Source organism: Oncorhynchus masou, chromosome 24 (genome assembly GCF_036934945.1).
Source record: "Oncorhynchus masou masou isolate Uvic2021 chromosome 24, UVic_Omas_1.1, whole genome shotgun sequence".
In the NCBI taxonomy this organism is placed as follows: domain Eukaryota; kingdom Metazoa; phylum Chordata; class Actinopteri; order Salmoniformes; family Salmonidae; genus Oncorhynchus; species Oncorhynchus masou.
In genome coordinates this window covers 100,336,600-100,360,722 of record NC_088235.1, presented here as the reverse complement: position 1 = coordinate 100,360,722, position 24,123 = coordinate 100,336,600, and the positions used below count along the sequence as shown (strand labels likewise).

Below are 24,123 nucleotides of genomic sequence, written 5' to 3'. Positions count from 1 at the left end.
CAGCATGTCATTTTTGTGTTTATACTTTTTCATAGCTACAATGACAAGTTTGATGTCAAACGACAATAGAATGGTCATGATGTCACTGTGACAACTGTACACAGAAATGTCGATAGAGGTAGCATAAACCCGCCTTTAGTCTGGAAATCTTTGATTTAGTACACTACTGTCCTCACTCTGTTTAGCACATAGCCTCACATATGAATGCCTAAAGAGATGGGTGGGGCTATGGCTTAAGAGGGGTTTTTGTGCTTGATACTGTAGGCCTATCTTACTGTCAGAGAAACACAGGAGCACCATTCAACATCCCACTAATCACACACCAAAGACATCCATGATAATATATGCTTTACATTGCGAACAGCAATTCAACTATTTCTATTTCCAATAGAATGTAACCATTAACATGCCAACCAGTGGGCAAAACTGACAATAAACTCATGCATCCTGGTGCACCGGACGTGGATACAAATTAGCACCAAGGACATCTATACTCTCTTAGGGAAGGCCAAACGAAGGCAATTCTGAACATACGCACACGAGCGCGCGCACACACAGAGAGAGGTATAGTGTTTTCTTTGGAGATTGTGTTACAGTGGGGCGAGGAGAGAGCGAGAGAGAGAGGTGGGCTCAGTAATGGGGACTTACTTAAATACCTTGCAAGTCAACCAGCAAGACACAGAGCACTGCTGTTTGTATTGACAATAATATGGACGGATTGAAACTTCAACTGATCTAACAGATTGTATAGTTGGCGTGTCTGCGCGTTTGGGGTCAGCATGAGCGCGGACTGCACGAGCTACTACAACGCAGAGAAAGTGCTCGTAAACGAGTTTACGTGCCCTAAACCTGACAACGATGCAGGAGCTCTTTTCTGCTGTGGCTTCAATGACATGAAATACTGTTGTGATGACCCAAACAGTTTTTTCCCATACGAGTATGGATACATGTGGTGGTTGAGGTAAGAATAATAATGTAACTTTGCTAACTTCTAAGGAATGCGCCTATAACACTTTGCACTGCACTCTTTCTTTTATACAGTGAATTTCTCTCTGGCAACTGACCCAAATGTGATAGGTGTAGTGGTGTATTGGTGAAAATATGTTTTGTGTATTGGTAAAAAGCAACTATAATGCTAGAAGCCATGCATCAATGGCTCCATCATGATCAACACATCACAGGAAGGTGCTTGTTGCATTATGTAAACCTATAAGTGAAAATAAATGCTGTCAAGTCCCCACATTAACATACTCATATAAAACAAATCTAATGATGATGCAGCCCGTGGATTTAAGAATGGGAACACACTCATTTACAGCGACCTTTGCAGCATTGCAGTGTAGGAGAGGTGAAGACTTCAATAAGCAAATTAGTAGAAGCTGCGGAAAATTAGATGCTCTTGATATTGTGAGGATCCAGATCTGAGTTTCTACAAAAATGCATTGAAATGTCAGAGAATAGCCTACCAAAGTGCTAAACTTGAAGGGAATTTTGTATTTGGGTCTTTTTTTAATTGAATTTCAACTTAATGTCACAGATAGGTCTGCAAAATGCTTTGATATATGAAATGAGTGTTCTAATGACAGTAGCATGCCATAAACACTTCCCATGAACACTTAATTGGACGTTTAGCCAGTGATACAAAATCTATTATATGAGTCATTCAGAAGCTGTCAGAAGGCACATTGTACTACTGCACTATAATGTCTTCTGATGATGGAGCCAGCTGTTGAGTCTGTCAGGCAGCATGTATAAAAGCCACCTTAAAGCACCAATCTGTGTGTGTGTGTGTGTGTGTGTGTGTGTGTGTGTGTGTGTGTGTGTGTGTGTGTGTGTGTGTGTGTGTGTGTGTGTGTGTGTGTGTGTGTGTGTGTGTGTGTGTGTGTGTGTGTGTATGTGTGTCTGCAGTTCAAACAATAAGATGCAGCTTGAGAAACTCTAGACAGGGCCATGGATGCAAGGACTGGCCATCCATGAGATAAAAATGTGTGTGTGTGTGTGTGTCTGCAGTTCAAACAATAAGATGCAGCTTGAGAAACTCTAGACAGAGCCATGGATGCAAGGACTGACCATCCATGAGATAAAAATGATAGTTTTAAGCATGTTTTGAAGCTAAAAAATTGTTTGTTATCATTGACTTTGTTTACAAACATTGGAGTAAAACAAAAATCAATGGCTATACATATATCATTCATTTAACAGTCTAAAAATGAATGTAGCAACTGCGGATTGCCCCTTTAATGCATTATTCAGTTATACAGGCTTTTAAAAATTTCCATGGAGTCAGTCCTTCAAACCACCCAACATTATGAGAGGGGGTTCTGTTTTCTCCTACAAATACAGTAGTATCCTGTAGCGATATTATGTTTGAGTAGTAGCTGTCTTACGATCTCTTTCATTCACATGGTAACAAAACGCCTGGCTAACCTGTAGTGTTTGTGATATTGTATAATTGTAGTTCAATGTTTTTAATAAAAAGGCTGCGAGGCTACATGTGAGGCTCCCTATGAGGCTCCCTGTGAGGCTCCCTGTGAGGCTCCCTGTGAGGCTCCCTGTGAGGCTACATGTGAGGCTCCCTATGAGGCTCCCTGTGAGGCTCCCTGTGAGGCTCCCTATGAGGCTCCCTGTGAGGCTCCCTGTGAGGCTCCCTGTGAGGCTCCCTGTGAGGCTCCCTGTGAGGCTCCCTGTGAGGCTCCCTGTGAGGCTCCCTGTGATGCTCCCTGTGAGGCTCCCTACAAGGCTCCCTGTGAGGCTCCCTACGAGGCTCCCTGTGAGGCTCCCTGTGAGGCTCCCTACGAGGCTCCCTACGAGGCTCCCTGTGAGGCTCCCTGTGAGGCTCCCTACGAGGCTCCCTACGAGGCTCCCTGTGAGGCTCACTGTGAGGCTCCCTGTGAGGCTCCCTGTGAGGCTCCCTACGAGGCTCCCTACGAGGCTCCCTGCGAGGCTCCCTGTGAGGCTCCCTACGAGGCTCCCTACGAGGCTCCCTGTGAGGCTCCCTGTGAGGCTCCCTACGAGGCTCCCTACGAGTGAACTGCTTTAAGGCTCCATGTGAGCTGCTTTAAGGCTAAATGCGAGAATCATTGCGAGGTTCCCTGTGAGGCACCGTGCGAGGCTCCCTGTGAGCTGCTTTAAAACTACTTACGAGGCTCCCTGTGAGGCTCCATGTGAAGCTCCCTGTGAGGCTCCCTATGAGCTGCTTTAAGGCAACCAGCAATGGGGAAGGTTCCTGTCAACAGCATCCCTTCTCCTTCTGATCTAGTTCTATAAATAGATCACAAGGGCAAGCTGTGGAGAAAGAAAGTAATTTTGAAAGGGCTTTCCGTCGACCTGTGGAGAAAGTCATCTTGAAAGGGCTTCTTGTTGACCTGTGGAGAAAGAAAACCATCTTGAAAGGGCTTTCTGAGGATCCCACAGTGAATGACTGATCATAGAGAGATCACATGAATAAGGGTTGATGCTGTGAAAGAAGTGAAAGAAGTCCTTACAGAACTGAACAGAAAAGTTTATGATTTTAATCCCATGGCAGAGAGCAGAGTGTGATGCAGGTTCGTAAGTGTTCCTTTGATGCCTTGGTTAATAACAGGAAATTGAAAATTATACATCAGGCTTAGGTTGTGTGTGTGTGTGTGTGTGTGTGTGTGTGTGTGTGTGTGTGTGTGTGTGTGTGTGTGTGTGTGTGTGTGTGTGTGTGTGTGTGTGTGTGTGTGTGTGTGTGTGTGTGTGTGTGTGTGTGTGTGTGTGTGTGTGTGTGTGTGCACGTGCCAAACATAATATAGATCTGAAAATAATCTGTTGCTGATCCTAATGCCTTTTCAAAAAGCTGCTCTGTGTCGCTTTCAGACTCATTCGTCATTATTGTTAAGTTGTGGCACTGGCATCTTGTGGTAACAGTGATCTGTCTTCATAAACCACTGTAGGCTCTTTCAGAATGCATATTAAATGAACTTGTAATTGATTGATAATATTCCGCCTGACTAGGCACTGATACGGGATAACTATTCCCTCCACTCTCTTGTGCTTTAAGTTGTGAGGTGAGACTTAATTGATTTGATTGATTTAACAGTCAATTAGTTTGATTGAAGTTGTTTTCTTAGGTGCTTTGCATTTTGGGTAAAACAAAATAAGAATGTTCTAGTTTCTGATTGGGAATGAAACACCAGTCAGTCAAAGCAGAAATTAAAAGTAAGTGCAAATAGTCTGATATAATTTCAAATGAAAATACTTAGAGGCAGTGATTGTAGATATCATAAAAGTTTTTTTTTCATCAAAGGACTTTTCTTCTCATTTTAGTGGAATGCATGTGTCATCACTGCATACAGGGGAAGAATTTCATTTGGATTTGATAATATGTACATTTTCTGAAGTGGAACGTTGTCAAAGTGGAAATTATGTTTTGTCTTTGATCACACTCAACAGTCTCTCAGTTACTGCTGCACATCTTCTAAAAGTATGATAACGTTTTCAAACATCAAAAGAAATGTTTATATCTTTGAAAGTGCATAGAAGAACTTAAATATCTCTTGTTTTCTTCCTCTCCTATTCTCTCTTTCATTTGTCTGCTGTACTTTATATTCCCTTTTCTCTTTCATTCGTTCCATGAAATTCTCTCTCGCTCTCGCTCTTGCTCTCTCTCGTCTTTCTCTCTCTCTATCGCTCGCTCTCTCACTCACACTCCCTCTCTCTATTCCTCCCCTCTTCTCACCCACTCTGTCTGACAGTCTGGGAGCGCTGGTTGGCCTGTCCATAGCAGCTGTGGTCCTGCTAGCGTTCATCATCACTATCTGTGTCCTGTGCTATCTGTTCATCGCGACCAAACCCAGAGGCCTTGACAACGGACTGCCCCTCATAGCACCAGGTATGTCACCAATTGTATGACCCATTATTACAAGGCAAGGGTCGTATTCACTAAGCACCAAACGGAAGAAAACTGAAACAGGGAGGGACTACCTGTTTTCGTGTTCTGTTAAAAAACGCTTTGCTACGTTGTGCCCCAATGAATAGGACCCATGCCAAAAGAGCCTATATAATTCAATATAGTATCATATGTTCATTTGATGGCTATAAAAATGCATTTGATTTGAATTGCGTTTATCCCACCATCAAGGTGCTTTAATGCTACAGTATATGATGGAAACAGAAGATATGAACAGAAGTTAAGCTCATCTCTATGGAAATCATTTTAATTTGACATGTCAGAAGGGCTTGGGGCATCTGTCAGATTCAGATTGGAATGACTTCTGGTATATAGGATGCAGTAAGATGCCCATTCCTTAGTACAGTAGGAACAAATAACATTGAAAACAGGGGCTGATTATGAATGCTCTAGCAAAGGGCTCCTACAGTGGCTCAATGACTTTCCACTTATCTGGCAGAATAATCTCCAAGCCTTAAAATCCATTATCATCCTAGATACCAAGATTGTACTTAATATAAGTAGCCTTCTTAGAATAAAAGTTCATTGTGAGAGAGAGAGAGTGAGAGAGTCAGTATAAAATGTCTGTGTGAGCAAATTAAGTGAGTGTGTGTGTTGAAGTGTGAGTGTGTGTGAGTGTGTAGAGTCCTGTGAGTGTGCATAGAGAAAAAATACAAGGGTAAACTCAGATAGTCCGTGTAGCCATTTTCTTAGCTATTTAGCAAATTTATGGCTTGGGGATTGAAACTGTTCAGGAGACTGTTGGTATCAGACCTGATGCACCGGTATTGCTTGCCTTGCGGAAGCAGAGAGAACAGTCTATGGCTTGGGTGGCTGGAGTCTTTAACAAGTTTTGTCTGGTAGAGAGGCATTGTAGGGCAGATCCCGGTTGGGTCTTCCCCTGTAATCCGTAATGGACTGTAGTCCCTGTCACATGCGGCAGGTGTCGGCATCTATGTAATATGATTCCACCTTTCCTATATTGTCCTTTTGCTCGTTTGATGACTCTGTGGAGGTCGTAGCAGGATTTTTTTGTACTTGTCAGCGATACCCCTGTGTGCGGTAACCCTGTCCTTTAGTTTAGCGACAATCTCTGTGTTATTTCAGGGCTTTTGATTGGGGAAGCAGTGAACCTTCACTGTGGGGACAACGTTGCTGATGCATTTCCTAATGAAGCCGGTGACAGAGGTGGTTAGCTCATTGATGTTATCGGGGGAGTTTTGGAACATAGTTCAGTCACCGCTAGCAAAGCAGTCCTGTAGCATAATCTCTGATTCTGATGACCAATTCTCAACAAAGCAAGTCACTGGTACTTCCTGTTTGACCTTTTGCTTGTAAAACAGGAAACAGGAGTACAGAGTCATGATCTGATTTGCCGAATGGGGGATGCAGGAGTAGGAATGTGGCGGTCATGAAATTTTGTCACCCGGTGATTATCAATTACTGCCAGACTCACTGTAATTTACCGTTAATTAGCTTAAACACATTTAGCATCTCTTGGCTTCCATGCATAGCCTACAAGCCACTGATTCAGGCCTTTGGAACACCTACATTTTAAAAAGTTTAATAAATCCATTTAATATATAGCCTACACCATCACAATAAATCGCACAATAGACAGGTACTTTGTGTTGTAGATTACAGGAAAAGGAAGACCGAGCACGCCCCCATTCTCGTCGACGGGGCTGTAGTGAAGCAGGTTGGGAGCTTGGTGTCCACATTGCCAACAAACTAACATTGTTCAAGCTAGAAGTCGACCGATTAATCGGCATGTTTAATTTGGGCCGATTTCAAGTTTTCATAACAATCGGTAATCAGCCTTTTTGGATGCCGATTATGGCCGATTACATTGCATTCCGCGAGGAAACTGCATGGCAGGCTGACCACCTGTTGTGCGAGTGCAGCGTCAAAAGGACCTTGTGGCTGCAAGAAGCCAAGGTAAGTTGCTAGCTAGCATTAAACTTATTATTATTTTATTTTTTAAATTCACCTTTATTTAACCAGGTAAGCTAGTTGAGAACAAGTTCTCATTTACCACTGTGACCTGGCCAAGACAAAGCAAAGCAGTGCGACAAAAACAATGACAAAGAGTTACACATGGGATAAACAAACATACAGTCAATAACACAATAGAATAAAAAAAATCTGTGTGCAAATGAAGTAAGTGTGTGCAAATGAAGTAAGGAGGTAAGGCAATAAATAGGCCAATGGTGGCGAAGTAAGTACAATTTAGCAGTTTACACTGGAGTGATATATGTGCAGATGAGGATGTGCAAGTAGAAATACTGAAAAATGCAGAAAAACGAAAACAAATATGGGAATGAGGTAGGTAGTTGGTTGGATGGATGGGCTATTTACAGATGGGTTGTGTACAGCTGCAGCGATCGGTAAGCTGCTCAGACAGCTGACGCTTAAAGTTATTGAGGGAGGTATAAGTCTCCAACTTCAGGGATTTTTGCAATTCGTTTCAGTCATTGGCAGCAGAGAACTGGAAGGAAACGCGGCCAAAAGAGGTGTTAGCTTTGGGGATGACCAGTGAAGTATACCTGCTGGAGCGCATGCTATGGGTGGGTATTGCTATGGTGACCAGTAAGCTGAGATAAGGCGGAGCTATACCTAGCAAAGACTTATAAATTACCTGGAGCCAGTGGGTTTGGCTACGAATATGTAGAGAGGACCAGCCAATGAGAGCATACAGGTCGCAGTAGTGGGTAGTATATGGGGCTTTAGTGACAAAACGGATGGCACTGTGATAGACTGCACCCAATTTGCTGAGTAGAGTGTTTGAGGCTAATTTGTAAATGGCATCGCTGAAGTCAAGGATCGGCAGGATAGTCAGTTTTATGAGGGTAAGTTTGGCAGCATGAGTGAAGGAGGCTTTGTTGTGAAATAGGAAGCCAATTCTAGATTTAACGTTGGATTGGAGATGCTTAATGTGAGTCTGGAAGGAGTGTTTACAGACTAACCAGACACCTAGGTATTTGTAGTTGTCCACATATTCTAAGTCAGAACCGTCCAGTGTAGTGATGCTAGTCGGGCGGGCGGGTTCGGGCAGCGATAGGTTGAAGAGCATGCATTTCATTTTACTAGTATTTAAGAGCAGTCGGAGGCCACGGAAGGAGAGTTGTATGGCATTGAAGCTCGTTTGTAGGTCTTGAATCTCCCCATCCCGGATCCGGGATCGTGACTAAAGCCTCAGGCTCATTAGCATAACGCAACGTTAACGATTTCTGAAAATCGCAAATAAAATGAAAATAATGCGCCTGCTCTCAAGCTTAGCCTTTTCTTAACAACACTGTCATCTCAGATTTTCAAAATATGCTTTTGAACCATAGCAATTGACTAATTTGTGTAAGAGTATGCTAAGCTAGCTTAGCATTTTGAGTAGCATTTAGCACGCAACATTTTCACAAAAACCAGATAACCAAATAAATAAAATCATTACCTTTGAAGAGCTTTGGATGTTTTCAATGAGGAGACTCTCAGTTACATACCAAATGCGCAGTTTTTCCTGAAAGCGTCTGTGTGTAGGAGAAATCGCTCCGTTTTGTACATCACATTTGGCTACCGAAACGAACCGAAAATTCAGTCACCTACAACGCCAAACTTTTTCCGAATTAACTCCATAATATCGACCGAAACATGGCAAACGTTTGGAATCAATCCTCAAGGTGTTTTTTCACATATCTCTTCATTGATATATCGTTCGTGGAAGCCTTCATTCTTCTCTAAATTCCATGGAAAAATACTTGCAGCTGACTTTTGCGCACCAATTTCGGCGCAGGACACCGGGCGGACACCTGGTAAATGTGGTCTCTTATGGTCAATCTTCCAATGATATGCCTACAAATACGTCACAATGCTGCAGACACCTTGGGGAAACGACAGAAAGGGCAGACTTACTCCTCTCGCATTCACAGCCATATAAGGAGACAATGGAAAACAGAGCCTCAAAAATCCTGCTCATTTCCTGGATGCCGTCTCATCTTGGTTTTGCCTGAAGCTCACGTTCTAGGGCACGCACAGAAAATATCTTTGCAGTTCTGGACACGTCAGAGTGTTTTCTTTCCAAAGCTATCAATTATATGCATAGTCGAGCATCTTTTTGTGACAAAATATCTTGTTTAAAACGGGAACGTTTTTCATCCAAAAATGAAATTGCGCCCCTAGAGTTTCAACAGGTTAACACAGTGTCCAAAGAAGGGCCAGATGTATACTGAATGGTGTCGTCCTCGTAGAGATGGATCAGAGAATCAAATCAAATTTATTTGTATAGCCCTTCGTACATCAGCTGATATCTCAAAGTGCTGTACAGAAACCCAGCCTAAAACCCCAAACAGCAAGCAATGCAGGTGTAGAAGCACGGTGGCTAGGAAAAACTCCCTAGAAAGGCCAAAACCTAGGAAGAAACCTAGAGAGGAACCAGGCTATGTGAGGTGGCCAGACCTCTTCTGGCTGTGCCGGGTGGAGATTATAACAGAACATGGCCAAGATGTTAAAATGTTCATAAATGACCAGCATGGTCAAATAATAAGGCAGAACAGTTGAAACTGGAGCAGCAGCACGGCCAGGTGGACTGGGGACAGCAAGCGGTCATCATGTCAGGTAGTCCTGAGGCATGGTCCTAGGGCTCAGGTCCTCCGAGAGAGAGAAAGAAAGAGAGAATTAGAGAGGGCACACTTAAATTCACACAGGACACTGAATAGGACAGGAGAAGTACTCCAGATATAACAAACTGACCCTAGCCCCCCGACACATAAACTACTGCAGCATAATTACTGGAGGCTGAGACAGGAGGGGTCAGGAGACACTGTGGCCCCATCCGAGGACACCCCCGGACAGGGCCAAACAGGAAGGATATAACCCCACCCACTTTGCCAAAGCACAGCCCCCACACCACTAGAGGGATATCTTCAACCACCAACTTACCATCCTGAGACAAGGCCGAGTATAGCCCACAAAGATCTCCCCCATGGCACAACCCAAGGGGGGGGGGGGGGCGCCAACCCAGACCCAGACAGGAAGATCACATCAGTGACTCAACCCACTCAAGTGACGCACCCCTCCCTGGGACGGTATGAAAGAGCCCCAGTAAGCCAGTGACTCAGCCCCTGTAATAGGGTTAGAGGCAGAGAATCCCAGTGGAAAGAGGGGAACCGGCCATGCTTCCCAGCAAGGGCGGTTCGTTGCTCCAGAGCCTTTCCGTTCACCTTCCCACTCCTGGGCCAGACTACACTCAATCATATGACCCACTGAAGAGATGAGTCTTCAGTAAAGACTTAAAGGTTGAGACCGAGTTTGCGTCTCTCACATGGGTAGGCAGACCATTCCGTAAAAAATTGAGCTCTATAGGAGAAAGCCCTGCCTCCAGCTGTTTGCTTAGAAATTCTAGGGACAATTAGGAGGCCTGCGTCTTGTGACCGTAGCGTACATGTAGGTATGTACGGTAGGACCAAATCAGAGAGATAGGTAGGAGCAAGCCCATGTAATGCTTTGTAGGTTAGCAGTAAAACCTTGAAATCAGCCCTTGCCTTGACAGGAAGCCAGTTTAGGGAGGCTAGCACTGGAGTAATATGATACATTTTTTGGGTTCTAGTCAGGATTCTAGCAGCCGTATTTAGCACTAACTGAAGTTTATTTAGTGCTTTATCCGGGTAGCCGGAAAGTAGAGCATTGCAGTAGTCTAACCTAGAAGTGACAAAAGCATGGATTAATTTTTCTGCATTGTTTTTGGACAGAAAGTTTCTGATTTTTGCAATGTTACGTAGATGGAAAAAGCTGTCCTTGAAATGGTCTTGATATGTTCTTCAAAAGAGAGATCGGGGTCCAGAGTAACGCCGAGGTCCTTCACAGTTTTATTTGAGATGACTGTACAACCATTAAGATAAATTGTCAGATTCAACAGAAGATCTCTTTGTTTCTTGGGACGTAGAACAAGCATCTCTGTTTTGTCTGAGTTTAAAAGTAGAACGTTTGCAGCCATGCACTTCCTTATGTCTGAAACACATGCTTCTAGCGAGGGCAATTTTGGGGCTTCACCATGTTTCATAGAAATGTACAGCTGTGTGTCATCCGCATAGCAGTGAAAGTTAACATTATGTTTTCAAATGACATCCCCAAGAGGTAAAATATATAGTGAAAACAATAGTGGTCCTAAAACGGAACCTTGAGGAACACCGAAATTTACAGTTGATTTGTCAGAGGACAAACCATTCATTGAGACAAACTGATATCTTTCCGACAGATAAGATCTAAACCAGGCCAGAACTTGTCCGTGTAGACCAATTTGGGTTTCCAATCTCTCCAAAAGAATGTGGTGATCGATGGTATCAAAAGCAGCACTAAGGTCTAGGAGCACGAGGACAGATGCAGAGCCTCGGTCTGATGCCATTAAAAGGTAATTTACCACCTTCACAAGTGCAGTCTCAGTGCTGTGATGGGGTCTAAAACCAGACTGAAGCATTTCATATACATTGTTTGTCTTCAGGAAGGCAGTGAGTTGCTGCGCAACAGCCTTTTCAAAACATTTTGAGAGGAATGGTAGATTCAATATAGGCTGATTCGTTTTTTTTATATTTTCTGGGTCAAGGTTTGGCTTTTTCAAGAGAGGCTTTATTACTGCCACTGTTAGTGAGTTTGGTATACAGCCGTTTATTATGTTCAACATAGGAGGGCCAAGCACATGAAGCAGCTCTTTCAGTAGTTTAGTTGGAATAGGGTCCATTATGCAGCTTGAAGGTTTAGAGGCCATGATTATTTTCATCGTTGTGTCAAGAGATACAGTACTAAAACACTTGAGCGTCTGTCTTGATCCTAGGTCCTGGCAGAGTTGTGCAGACTCAGGACAACTGAGCTTTGAAGGAATACGCAGATTTAAAGATGAGTCCGTAATTTGCTTTCTAATAATCATGATCTTTTCCTCAAAGAAGTTCATGAATTTATCACTGCTGAAGTGAAAGTCATCCTCTCTTGGAGAATGCTGCTTTTTAGTTAGCTTTGTGACAGTATCAAAAAGGAATTTTGGATTGTTCTTATTTTCCTCAATTAAGTTGGAAAAATAGGATAATCGAGCAGCGGGAGGGGTTCTTCGGTACTGCACGGTACTGTCTTTCCAAGCTCGTCGGAAGACTTCCAGTTTGGTGTGGCTCCATTTCCGTTCCAATTTTCTGGAAGCTTGCTTCAGAGCTCGGGTATTTTCTGTGTACCAGGGAGCTAGTTTCTCATGAGAAATGTTTTTAGTTTTTAGGGGTGCTACTGCATCTAGGGTATTGCGCAAGGTTAAACCTCTTGATACTCCCCATCCCGGATCTGGGATCGTGACTAAAGCCTCAGGCTTATTAGCATAATGCAACGTTAACGATTTCTGAAAATCGCAAATAAAATGAAAATAATGCGCCTGCTCTCAAGCTTAGCCTTTTCTTAACAACACTGTCATCTCAGATTTTCAAAATATGCTTTTGAACCATAGCAATTGACTAATTTGTGTAAGAGTATGCTAAGCTAGCTTAGCATTTTGAGTAGCATTTAGCACGCAACATTTTCACAAAAACCAGATAACCAAATAAATAAAATCATTTACCTTTGAAGAGCTTCGGATGTTTTCAATGAGGAGACTCTCAGTTACATACCAAATGCGCAGTTTTTCCTGAAAGCGTCTGTGTGTAGGAGAAATCGCTCCGTTTTGTACATCACATTTGGCTACCGAAACGAACTGAAAATTCAGTCACCTACAACGTCAAACTTTTTCCGAATTAACTCCATAATATCGACCGAAACATGGCAAACGTTGTTTGGAATCAATCCTCAAGGTGTTTTTTCACATATCTCTTCATTGATATATCGTTCGTGGAAGCCTGCATTCTTCTCTAAATTCCATGGAAAAATACTTGCAGCTGACTTTTGCGCACCAATTTTGGCGCAGGACACCGGGCGGACACCTGGTAAATGTGGTCTCTTATGGTCAATCGTCCAATGATATGCCTACAAATACGTCACAATGCTGCAGACACCTTGGGGAAACGACAGAAAGGGCAGACTTACTCCTCTCGCATTCACAGCCATATAAGGAGACAATGGAAAACAGAGCCTCAAAAATCCTGCTCATTTCCTGGATGCCGTCTCATCTTGGTTTTGCCTGAAGCTCACGTTCTAGGGCACGCACAGAAAATATCGTTGCAGTTCTGGAAACGCCAGAGTGTTGTCTTTCCAAAGCTACCAATTATATGCATAGTCGAGCATCTTTTTGTGACAAAATATCTTGTTTAAAACGGGAACATTTTTCATCCAAAAATGAAATTGCGCCCCTAGAGTTTCAGCAGGTTAAATTGAGTTCCTCAGTTAGGTGGTTAACGGATTTTTGTCCTCTGGCGTCCTTGGGTAGACAGAGGGAATCTGGAAGGACATCAAGGAATCTTTGTGTTGTCTGTTAATTTATAGCATGACTTTTGATGTTCCTTGGTTGGGGTCTGAACAGATTATTTGTTGCAATTGCAAACGTAATAAAATGGTGGTCCGATAGTCCAGGATTATGAGGAAAAACATTAGATCCACAACATTTATTCCATGGGATAAAACTAGGTCCAGAGTATGACTATGACAGTGAGTGGGTCCAGAGACATGTTGGACAAAACCCACTGAGTCGATGATGGCTCCGAAAGTCTATAAAAAGTGATTTTTGGAGTGGGTCTGTGGACTTTAGCCATGTTTCAGTCAGGCCAATCACATCAAGATTATGATCAGTGATTAGTTAATTGACTATAATTGCCTTTGAAGTAAGAGATCTAACATTAAGTAACCCTATTTTGAGATGTGAGGTATCATGGTCTCTTTCAATAATGACAGGAATGGAGGAGGTCTTTATCCTAGTGAGATTGCTAAGGCGAACACCGCCATGTTTAGTTTTGCCCAACTTAGGTCGAGGCACAGACACGGTCTCAACGGGGATAGCTGGGCTGACGACACTGACTGTGCTAGTGGTAGACTCCACTAAGCTGGCAGGCTGGCTAACAGCCTGCTGCCTGGCCTGCACCCTATTTCATTGTGGAGCTAGAGAAGTTAGAGCCCTGTCTATGTTGGTAGATAAGATGAGAGCACCCCTCCAGCTAGGATGGAGTCCGTCACTCCTCAGCAGGACAGGCTTGGTCCTGTTTGTGGGTGAGTCCCAGAAAGAGGGCCAATTCTCTACAAATTCTATGTTTTGGGAGGGGCAGAAAACAGCGATTGAGTTGTGAGACTCTGCTGTAGAGCTCATCACTCCCCCTAACTGGGAGGGGACCAGAGACAATTACTCTATGCCGACACATCTTTCTAGCTGATTTACACGCTGAAGCTATGTTGCTCTTGGTGATCGCTGACTGTTTCATCCTAACATCGTTGGCTGCGACGTGGATAACAATATCTCTATACTCTCTACACTCGCCAGTTTTAGCTTTAGCCAGCACCATCTTCAGATTAGCCTTAACGTCGGTAGCCCTGCCCCCTGGTAAACAGTGTATGATCGCTGGATGATTTGTTTTAAGTCTAATACTGCGGGTAATGACTAGAGTTTTCAATTTGTCAGACCTAATGGTGGGAAGCTTCGGCGTCTCAGACCCCGTGACGGGAGGAGTAGAGACAAGAGAAGGCTCGGCCTCTGACTCCGACTTGCTGCTTAATGGGAAAAACCGGTTGAAAGTTTCTGTCGGCTGAATGAGCGACACCGGTTGAGCATTCCTACAGCATTTCCTTCCAGAAACCGTGAGAAAGTTGTCTGGCTGCGGGGACCGTGCGAGGGGATTTATATTAACGTTACTATCTGTACTTACTGGTGGCACAGAAGCTGCTTCATCCTTTCCTACACTTAAATTGCTGCAAGAGCGACATCATTGATATATACAGAGAAAAGAGTCGGCACGAGAATTGAACTCTGTGGCACCCCCATAGAGACTGCCAGAGGTCCGGAAAAGAGGCCCTTTGATTTGACACACTGAACTCTATCTGAGAAGTAGTTAGTGAACCAGGCGAGGCAGTCATTAGAGAAACCAAGGTCTGTTGAGTCTGCCGATAAGAATGCGGTTATTGACAGTGTCGAAAGCCTTGGCCAGGTCGATGAAGACGGCTGCACTGTATTGTCTTTTATCGATGATGGTTATGATATCATTTAGGACATTGAGCGTGGCAGAAGTGCACCCATGACCAGCTCGGAAACCAGATTGCATAGCGGAGAAGGTACGGTGGGATTCGAAATGGTCAGTGATCTGTTTGTTCACTTGGCTTTCGAAGACTTTAGAATGGCAGGGCATGATGGATCTAGGTATGTAACAGTTTGGGTCTAGAGTGTCTCCCCCTTTGAAGAGGGGAATGACCGCGGCCGCTTTCCAATCTTTAGGAATCTCAGATGATACGAAAGAGGGGTTGAAAAGACTAGTAATAGTAATTTTATCTTATAAAACAATCAATCTTCACATAATCACTAGTTAACTACACATGGTCGATGATAATACTAGGTTAACTAGCTTGTCCTGCATTGCATACAATCAATGCGGTGCCTGTTAATTTATCACCGAATCACAGCCTACTTCAACTTCGCCAAACGGGTGATTTAACAAAAGATAATTCACGAAAATAGCACAATCGTTTCAGAAATGAACCAACCCATAAACATCAATGCCTTTCTTAAACTCAATACACAGATGTAAATTTTTTTAAACCTGCATATTTAGTTAAAAGAAATTCATGTCAGCAGGCAATATTAACGAGGGAAATGGTGTCACTTTGCTTGCGTTCAGTGCAAGCAGAGTCCGGGTATATGCAACAGTTCGGCTCATTGCGAACCGTGTGAAGATCGTAATTAATTTGCCAAAATTGTACATAATTATGACATAACATTGAAGGTTGTGCAATGTAACAGCAATATTTAGACTTAGGGTTGCCACCCGTTCGATAAAATACGGAACGGTTTAAAAGAATAAACGTTTTGTTTTCGAAATGATAGTTTCCGGATTTGACCATATTAATGACCAAAGGCTCGTATTTCTGTGTTTATTATATTTTAAATAAGGCTAGGATTTGATATTTGATAGAGCAGTCTGACTGAGCAGTGGTAGGCAGCAGCAGGCTCTTAAGCATTCATTCAAACAGCACTTTACTGCATTTTGCCAGCAGCTCTTAGCAATGCTTGAAGCACAGCGCTGTTTATGACTTCAAGCCTATCAACTCCCGAGATTAGTCTGGCAATACTAAAGTGCCTATAAGAACATCCAATAGTCAAAGTTATATGAAATACAAATGGTATAGAGAGAAATAGTTGACGCATCATAATTCCTATAGTAACTACAACCTAAAACTTCTTAACTGGGAATATTGAACAACTGGGAATATTGAACCACCAGCTTTCATATGTTCTCATGTTCTGAGCAAGGAACTTAAACATTAGCTTTTTTACATGGCACATATTGCACTTTTACTTTCTTCTCTAGCACTGTGTTTTTGCATTACTTAAACCAAATTGAACATGTTTCATTATTTATTTGAGACTTAATATATTTTATTTATGTATTATATTAAGTTAAAATAAAAGTTTTAATTCAGGATTGTTGTAATTGTCATTATTACAAATATATATATAAAAATCGGCCAATTAATCGCATTCAGCTTTTTTTGGTCCTCCAATAACCGTTATCGGTATTAGTGTTGAAAAACCATAATCGACCTCTAGTCCAAGCACACCAAGACAGTCGTGAAGAGGGCACTACAAAACCTATTCCCCCTCAGGAGACTGAAAAGATTTGGCATGAGTCCTCAGATTCTCAAAAGTTCTACAGCTGCACCATCGAGAGCATCCTGACTGGTTGCATCACAGCCTGGTATGGCAACTGCTCGGCCTCTGGCCGCAAGGCACTACAGAGGGTAGTGCGTACGGCCCAGTACATCACTGGGGCCAAGCTTCCTTCCATTCAGGGCCTTTATACCAGGTGGTGTCAGAGGAAGGCCCTAAAAATGGTCAAAGACTCCAGCCACCTGAGTCATAGACTGTTCTCTCTGCTACCGCATGGCAAGCGGTACCGGAGCACCAAGTCTAAGTCCAAGAAGCTTCTAAACAGCTTCTAACCCCAAGCCATAAGACTCCTGAACATCTCATCAAATGGCTACCCAGACTATTTGCATGCACCCCCCCTCTTTTACTCCGCTGCTACTCTCTGTTATTATTTGTGTTTAGTCACTTTAATAACTCTACCGACATGTACATATTACCTCAATTACCTCGGCACCGGTGCCCCCGCACATTGACTCTACTGGTATCCCCTGTATATAGTCTCGCTATTATTATTTTACTGCTGCTCTTTATTTTACTTGTTCCTTTTATTTCTTAATCGTATTCATATTTTTTACACTGCATTGTTGGTTAGGGGCTTGTAAGTAAGCATTTCACTGTATTTGGCGCATGTGACTAATAAAAGGTGATTTGATTTGATATGTGGTAGTGGAGTACGGGCCTGAGGGCACACACTTAGTGTGTTGTGAATGTTTTAAAAATTGTATAACTGCCTTAACTTTGCTGGACCTCAGGAAGAGTAGCTACTGCCTTGGCGGCAGCTAATGGGGATCCATAATAAATACAAATATAAATGTCAGAGTGATTAGAGGGACAATAGAGTGCTGAGTACCAAGTTTGGTAGGTTACTAATGACCATCAGCAGCATCAGTGTGACGGCTGTCGTCGGTGGAAGAAGGTGAGGACCAAGGTGCAGCGTGGCAGGTGTTCATGATTTTTTTATATAATCAACACTGAACACTAAACAAAATAATAACTAGGAAGAACGAACAAACGAAACAGTCCTGTCTAGTGAAATACACACAAAACAGAAAATAAACACCCACGAAACCCAGATGGAAAAAGGCTACCTAAGTATGGACGGGAGATTCCGGCAGCACCGGACGGACGGTAGACTCCGGAGTGAAGGACGATGCTGGCATTGCCGGCGTGACAGGCGATTCTGGCAGCTCCTGGCTGACTGACGGCTCTGGCAGCTCCTGGCTCACTGACGGCTCTGGCAGCTCCTGGCTGACTGGCGGCTCTGGCAGCTCCTGGCGTCTCTGGCAGCTCCTGACTGACCGGCGGCTCTGGCAGCTCCTGACTGGCGTGCGGCTCTAGCAGCTCCTGACTGGCGTGCGGCTCTAGCAGCTCCTGACTGGAGGGCGGCTCTGGCAGCTCAGGACTGGCGGTCGGCTCTGGCAGCTCAGGACTGGCGGGCAGCTCTGGCAGCTCAGGACTGGCTGGCAGCTCAGGACAGACGGGAGGCTCTGGCAGCTCAGGACAGACGGGAGACTCTGGCAGCTCAGGACAGACAGGATACTCTGGCAGCTCAGGACAGACATGATACTCTGGCAGCTCGGGACAGACGGGAGACTCTGGCAGCTCGGGACAGATGGGAGACTCTGGCAGCTCGGGACAGACGGGAGACTCTGGCAGCTCGGGACAGACGGGAGACTCTGGCAGCTCGGGACAGACGGGAGACTCTGGCAGCTCGGGACAGGTGGGAGACTCTGGCAGTTCGGGACAGACGTGTCACTCTGGCAGCGCTGGAGAGGAGGAAGGCACTGGCAGCGCTGGACAGGCGGGAGCACCTGTAGGAAGGAGACGGAGAGACAGCCCGGTGCGGGGGGCTGCCACCGGAGGGCTGGTGCGTGGAGGTGGCACCTGATAGACCGGACCGTGAATACGCACTGTAGCTCTTGAGCACCGAGCCTGCCCAACCTTACCTGGTTGAATGCTCCCCGTAGCCAGGCCAGTGCGGTGAGGTGGAATAGCCCACACTGGGCTGTGCTGGCGAACCGGGGACACCATGCGTAAGGCTGGTGCCATGTACCCCGGCCCGAGGAGACGCACTGGAGACCAGATGCGCAGAGCCGGCTTCATGGCACCTGGCTCGATGCCCACTCTAGCCTAGCCGATAAGGAGAGCTGATGTAGCGCACCGGGCTAAGCACGCGTACTGGTGACACCGTGCGCTCCACCGCATAACACAGTGCCTGCCCGGTCCCTCTCTCTCTCTGGTAAGCACGGGAAGTTGGCGCAGGTCTCCTACCTGACTTCCCCGTGTGCCCCCCTCAATACATTTTTGGGGCTGCCTCTCGGGCTTCCAACCGCGCCGCCGTGCTGCCTCCTCATACCACCGCCTCTCGGCTTTCGCTGCCTCCGCCTCAGCCTTAGGGCGGCGATATTCTCCAGCCTGTGCCCAGGGTCCCTTGCCGTCCAGGAGTCCTGCGATCGCTGCTGCTGCTGCTCGTTACCACGCTGCTTGGTCCTTTGGTGGTGTGTGTTTCTGTAACGGCTGTCGTCGGTGGAAGAAGGTGAGGACCAAGGTGCAGCGTGGTAGGTGTTCATGATTTTTAATATAATCAACAATGAACATTAAACAAAATAATAACTAGGATGAACGAACAAACAAAACAGTCCTGTCTAGTGAAATACACTCAAAACAGAAAATAAACACCCACGAAATCCAGGTGTAAAAAGGCTACCTAAGTATGATTCTCAATCAGAGACAACTAACGACACCTGCCTCTGATTGAGAACCATACCAGGCCAAACGCAAAATACAACATAGAAAAACAAAGCTAGACTGTCCACCCCAACTCACGCCCTGGCCATACTAAAACAAAGATAAAACAAAGGAACAAAGGTCAGAACGTGACAATCAGAACTTGGAGAAGCCTAATTATCATGACTAAACCGTCATGTAGATTTTGACTGCTGTCATGACTCGTAACCAGTGGTGGAAAAAGAACACAATTGTCATTCTTGACTAAAAGTAAAGATACCTAAATAGAAAATGGCTCAAGTAAAAGTGAAAGTCACCCAGTAAAATACTACTTGAGTAAAAGTCTAAAAGTATTTGGTTTTAAATATACATATCAAAAGTAATGGCATGGAATTAACATCACGAGAAACAAGGGAATCAGCTTCTGGGTGCAAGTTTACCTGCTTGTTTATAGCCTTGCACACTTTTTTAAGTGCCAGGTGGAATGTGTACAACAGTCACAATAACAGCTGAAAACTCCCTGGAGAGGTAGAAGCGTCGGCATTTGACCATCAGGTGAACAATGGTTCTAGACTTCCACTGCGCTTGATTAAGCCCAGCATTTGTTGTTGATGAAGAGGTAAACCCCTCCCCCTCTCGATTTCCCTGACTGGATAGCCATAGAGGAAGCCTGCAGGAAGCCAGAAAGCATCTGTTAATAGAAAAGTTCACAGTTAATTTCTTCTCACACCTGCTGAGATAATTGTCTGTGTTTGCGTGTGCGTTTCTGTGCGCGTGCGTGTGTGTGTGGTTGCCTCCAACCCACGCCTGTACCTTCCTTCACCCTGGAGGTACATGGTCTCGCAGCACTCTGCCTGACTTCCTTAACGAGTCTAAAGCCCATGGTACGCTGACAAGAACTGGGGAGGATCCTTCTAATCCTTCTCTTATTCAAAAATATTTTCTATGGTCTTGAACATGCCTTGAAAAAGTATTCAAGTGCACATTTTTCACATTTTGTAGCCTTGGAGCCTTCAATTTGTGCAGCACATTCGAAACATGACCCTGTGTGAAGCGTACATTCTAATTTGTTTTTATTTCTCACGTGTTTATATTTTATCTTATATTCTTACCTTTGATATACTGCATTGTTGGGGAAGAACTTGCTCGTAAGCGTTTCACTGTACTGTTTACACCTGCTTTATCCTGTGCACGTGACAAATAAACCATTTTTTATATGCATCAACTGAACTGGTTGAATACTTTTTCAAGCTGTGTGTGTGTGTATATTTGTGAGTGTCTCTTTGTGTGCCTGCCAGGCCAGAGCAATAACAAAATATACCCATTGCTGCCATGCTGAGAAAAACAATGAATGCTGCGTAGCCCTTGAAATTTGATGGGGAACCAGAAGAAAACACAGCCAATCCACAGTGGAGTGTACTACTGATGTTAATCCTCTGCGATCAGTTTCAAAGTGGGGGATGAAACTGAGCTGATGCTGAAAGGGACGGCTGTCTGCTCGTAATTGTAATGTAGATTCATGCAGCATTCAGAGTGCCTTTCGTTAACTACACAACTTGACTCTCAAAATTAAAGCGTCATTAACCAAAAAGAAAGTGTCCTTCTGAAAATCAAAAAGGGTTATTTGAGATTAAATTCTGTAGCATTCTCAAAGTAAGGACTCAGGGTAGTCGTTTCCATATGAAAGTCACGAACACTCACTCTCAATGCACAGTTTGACCAGTCTAGCAACGTCAACCGATAACTCCCATTGTGATTGCCTTTGTCTGATTGGTAAAGTGAACAAAATCCATTGGCTAACTGGCTACCGAGATCATGGAGTTTGAGGTTTTTTATAGTGAAAAGAAAGCACATTGAATTAGAATTTAATTAGATGTTGGACATGCCTGTAGGAGTCGATTATTTGTCACTCTGTGTAATCAGTTAATGTGAATGTGAAAGTAGACTGATTCGTTTTACAAGATGGTGTACAAGATGTCCCTAATAAGAATAGCGAAAGATTGATTTTTTTTCTATGACATGTCAAATATATTTTTAGACAGCCCCTATTTAGGATTCCTCCTTGTCCTTTCCACTTGAGATATGAAAGGATTTCAGTTAGCTATCCAATTGTATTCTTTCCAGCATGGCTACTCAGAAACCGTATTTTTATGAATAAGAAGTTACTGGTTCTGGAGTATAAGGAAAATAACTAATACTCGATTTCAGTCAGCAGATATTTGTAACATTTTAGAGCAGGGACCCATAGAGAGAAAAGCTCTCCATCTCATAGTAATGTATTACATGATTCTTCATCAGACACAAAATACAAAATACTAATACTAATACTAATGTGAAAACATTGTATTTTCAGGTGCTGAACCCAGTCCACGAGAGGGGCCGAGTCGGAGTCACCCCAGTAGCCCCCATACGGGTCCCCAAGGGTTTAAGAAGCACTTCTTGAGTGGTAAACTGGACTGTGACAACCAGCCTCCAGATCCAGACCGCCTCTTCCAGAGGTGCTTCATGGCCACCGTCACTACCATCAATGTGGAGGGGTCCTCATAGACTGGCCTAGGACTCTCAAACCAGTATAGAATGGGAGGAGAGGGGAGTGGCTGTGTAAGAAGAGGAGAAGATAGGCGCATTAAACTAGACTGACAATGCATCTAATACCAGGACTCTCTTTCTCTCTCTTTTTCTCTCTATTTTTGTCTCCTCTTTAAAGGTCCAATGCAGCCTTTTATATCTCAATATCATATTCTTTATGGGTAATAATTAGGTATCTTACTGTGACTGTTTTCAATTAAAATGGCCAAAAATATGCAAAAATAGCTTCTTAGCAAAGAGCAATTTCTCAAGCAAGAATTTTGCTAGGACTGTCTGGGAGTTGCCTGAGTGGAGAAGGGAACAATGAAAACTCAATGGCAGAGAAGTTTGGAACTCTCTTTCTTATTGTGCTGTTAACTAATTTTCTGCCTGGTGATGTCACCAGGAAGGCCAAAACATTTCAGGCGGTCTTTTCAAACAGCTCTTACAATTAAAGGGCATTATCATAATTTCCACAATTTCACAGTATTATTCTAATCTCAGTGTGGAAATATATATAAAATACAGGAAAAGGGACTGCGCTGGGCCTTTAACTCTCCCCCCCCCACTCTCTTGTCATTAATAATTTGTGGCTGTCCAACTGTTGCAGCTCTGGTGAAGCTATAGGGGAAGGGTAAAGGAAGGGAGGGGAGGGTAAAGGAAGGGGAGGCTAAAGGTGGGGAGGGGAGGGTAAAGGTGACTAGGGGAGGGTAAAGGTGGGCAGGGGAGGGTAAAGGTGACTAGGGAAGGGTAGAGGTGGGCAGGGGAGGGTAAAGGTGACTAGGGAAGGGTAGAGGTGGGCAGGGGAGGGTAAAGGTGGGCAGGGGAGGGTAAAGGTGACTAGGGGAGGGTAAAGGTGGGCAGGGGAGGGTAAAGGTGGGCAGGGGAGGGTAAAGGTGACTAGGGGAGGGTAAAGGTGACTAGGGGAGGGTAAAGGTGGGCAGGGGAGGGTAAAGGTGACTAGGGGAGGGTAAAGGTGACTAGGGGAGGGTAAAGGTGGGCAGGGGAGGGTAAAGGTGACTAGGGGAGGGTAAAGGTGGGCAGGGGAGGGTAAAGGTGGGCAGGGGAGGGTAAAGGTGACTAGGGGAGGGTAAAGGTGGGCAGGGGAGGGTAAAGGTGGGCAGGGGAGGGTAAAGGTGGGCAGGGGAGGGTAAAGGTGGGGAGGGGAGGGTAAAGGTGGGCAGGGGAGGGTAAAGGTGACTAGGGGAGGCTAAAGGTGGGGAGGGGAGGGTAAAGGTGACTAGGGGAGGGTAAAGGTGGGCAGGGGAGGGTAAAGGTGACTAGGGAAGGGTAGAGGTGGGCAGGGGAGGGTAAAGGTGGGCAGGGGAGGGTAAAGGTGACTAGGGGAGGGTAAAGGTGGGCAGGGGAGGGTAAAGGTGGGCAGGGGAGGGTAAAGGTGACTAGGGGAGGGTAAAGGTGGGCAGGGGAGGGTAAAGGTGGGCAGGGGAGGGTAAAGGTGGGGAGGGGAGGGTAAAGGTGGGCAGGGGAGGGTAAAGGTGGGCAGGGGAGGGTAAAGGTGACTAGGGGAGGGTAAAGGTGGGCAGGGGAGGGTAAAGGTGGGCAGGGGAGGGTAAAGGTGGGGAGGGGAGGGTAAAGGTGGGCAGGGGAGGGTAAAGGTGGGCAGGGGAGGGTAAAGGTGGGCAGGGGAGGGTAAAGGTGGGGAGGGGAGGGTAAAGGTGGGCAGGGGAGGGTAAAGGTGGGGAGGGGAGGGTAAAGGTGGGCAGGGGAGGGTAAAGGTGGGCAGGGGAGGATAAAGGTGGGCAGGGGAGGGTAAAGGTGGGCAGGGGAGGATAAAGGTGGGCAGGGGAGGATAAAGGTGGGCAGGGGAGGGTAAAGGTGGGCAGGGGAGGGTAAAGGTGGGCAGGGGAGGGTAAAGGTGGGGAGGGGAGGGTAAAGGTGGGCAGGGGAGGGTAAAGGTGGGCAGGGGGAGGGTAAAGGTGGGCAGGGGAGGGTAAAGGTGGGCAGGGGAGGATAAAGGTGGGCAGGGGAGGGTAAAGGTGGGCAGGGGAGGGTAAAGGTGACTAGGGGAGGGAAAAGGTGGGCAGGGGAGGGTAAAGGTGACTAGGGGAGGGTAAAGGTGGGCAGGGGAGGGTAAAGGTGGGCAGGGGAGGGTAAAGGTGGG

At 45.1% G+C, this 24,123-nt stretch overlaps 1 protein-coding gene across 1 annotated transcript; it reads left to right on the top strand.

The window, feature by feature from the left end:
* The first annotated feature begins 565 nt into the window (after positions 1–565).
* On the top strand, positions 566–22,553 carry LOC135511765 (protein shisa-like-2A). Its single transcript, XM_064933237.1, has 3 exons — positions 566–961; positions 4,719–4,855; positions 21,787–22,553. Exons 1-3 carry the CDS (start codon positions 780–782, stop codon positions 21,978–21,980), a joined length of 513 nt encoding a protein of 170 aa, XP_064789309.1. The 5' UTR covers positions 566–779; the 3' UTR covers positions 21,981–22,553.
* The last annotated feature ends 1,570 nt before the right edge of the window (positions 22,554–24,123 follow it).

Coding starts and splice junctions, on each gene's coding strand:
- LOC135511765 (XM_064933237.1), top strand. CDS start 780: ATGAGCGCGGACTGCACGAGCTACTACAACGCAGAGAAAGTGCTCGTA. Junction 962..4,718: donor GGATACATGTGGTGGTTGAG/GTAAGAATAATA, acceptor TCTGTCTGACAG/TCTGGGAGCGCTGGTTGGCC. Junction 4,856..21,786: donor ACTGCCCCTCATAGCACCAG/GTATGTCACCAA, acceptor TTGTATTTTCAG/GTGCTGAACCCAGTCCACGA.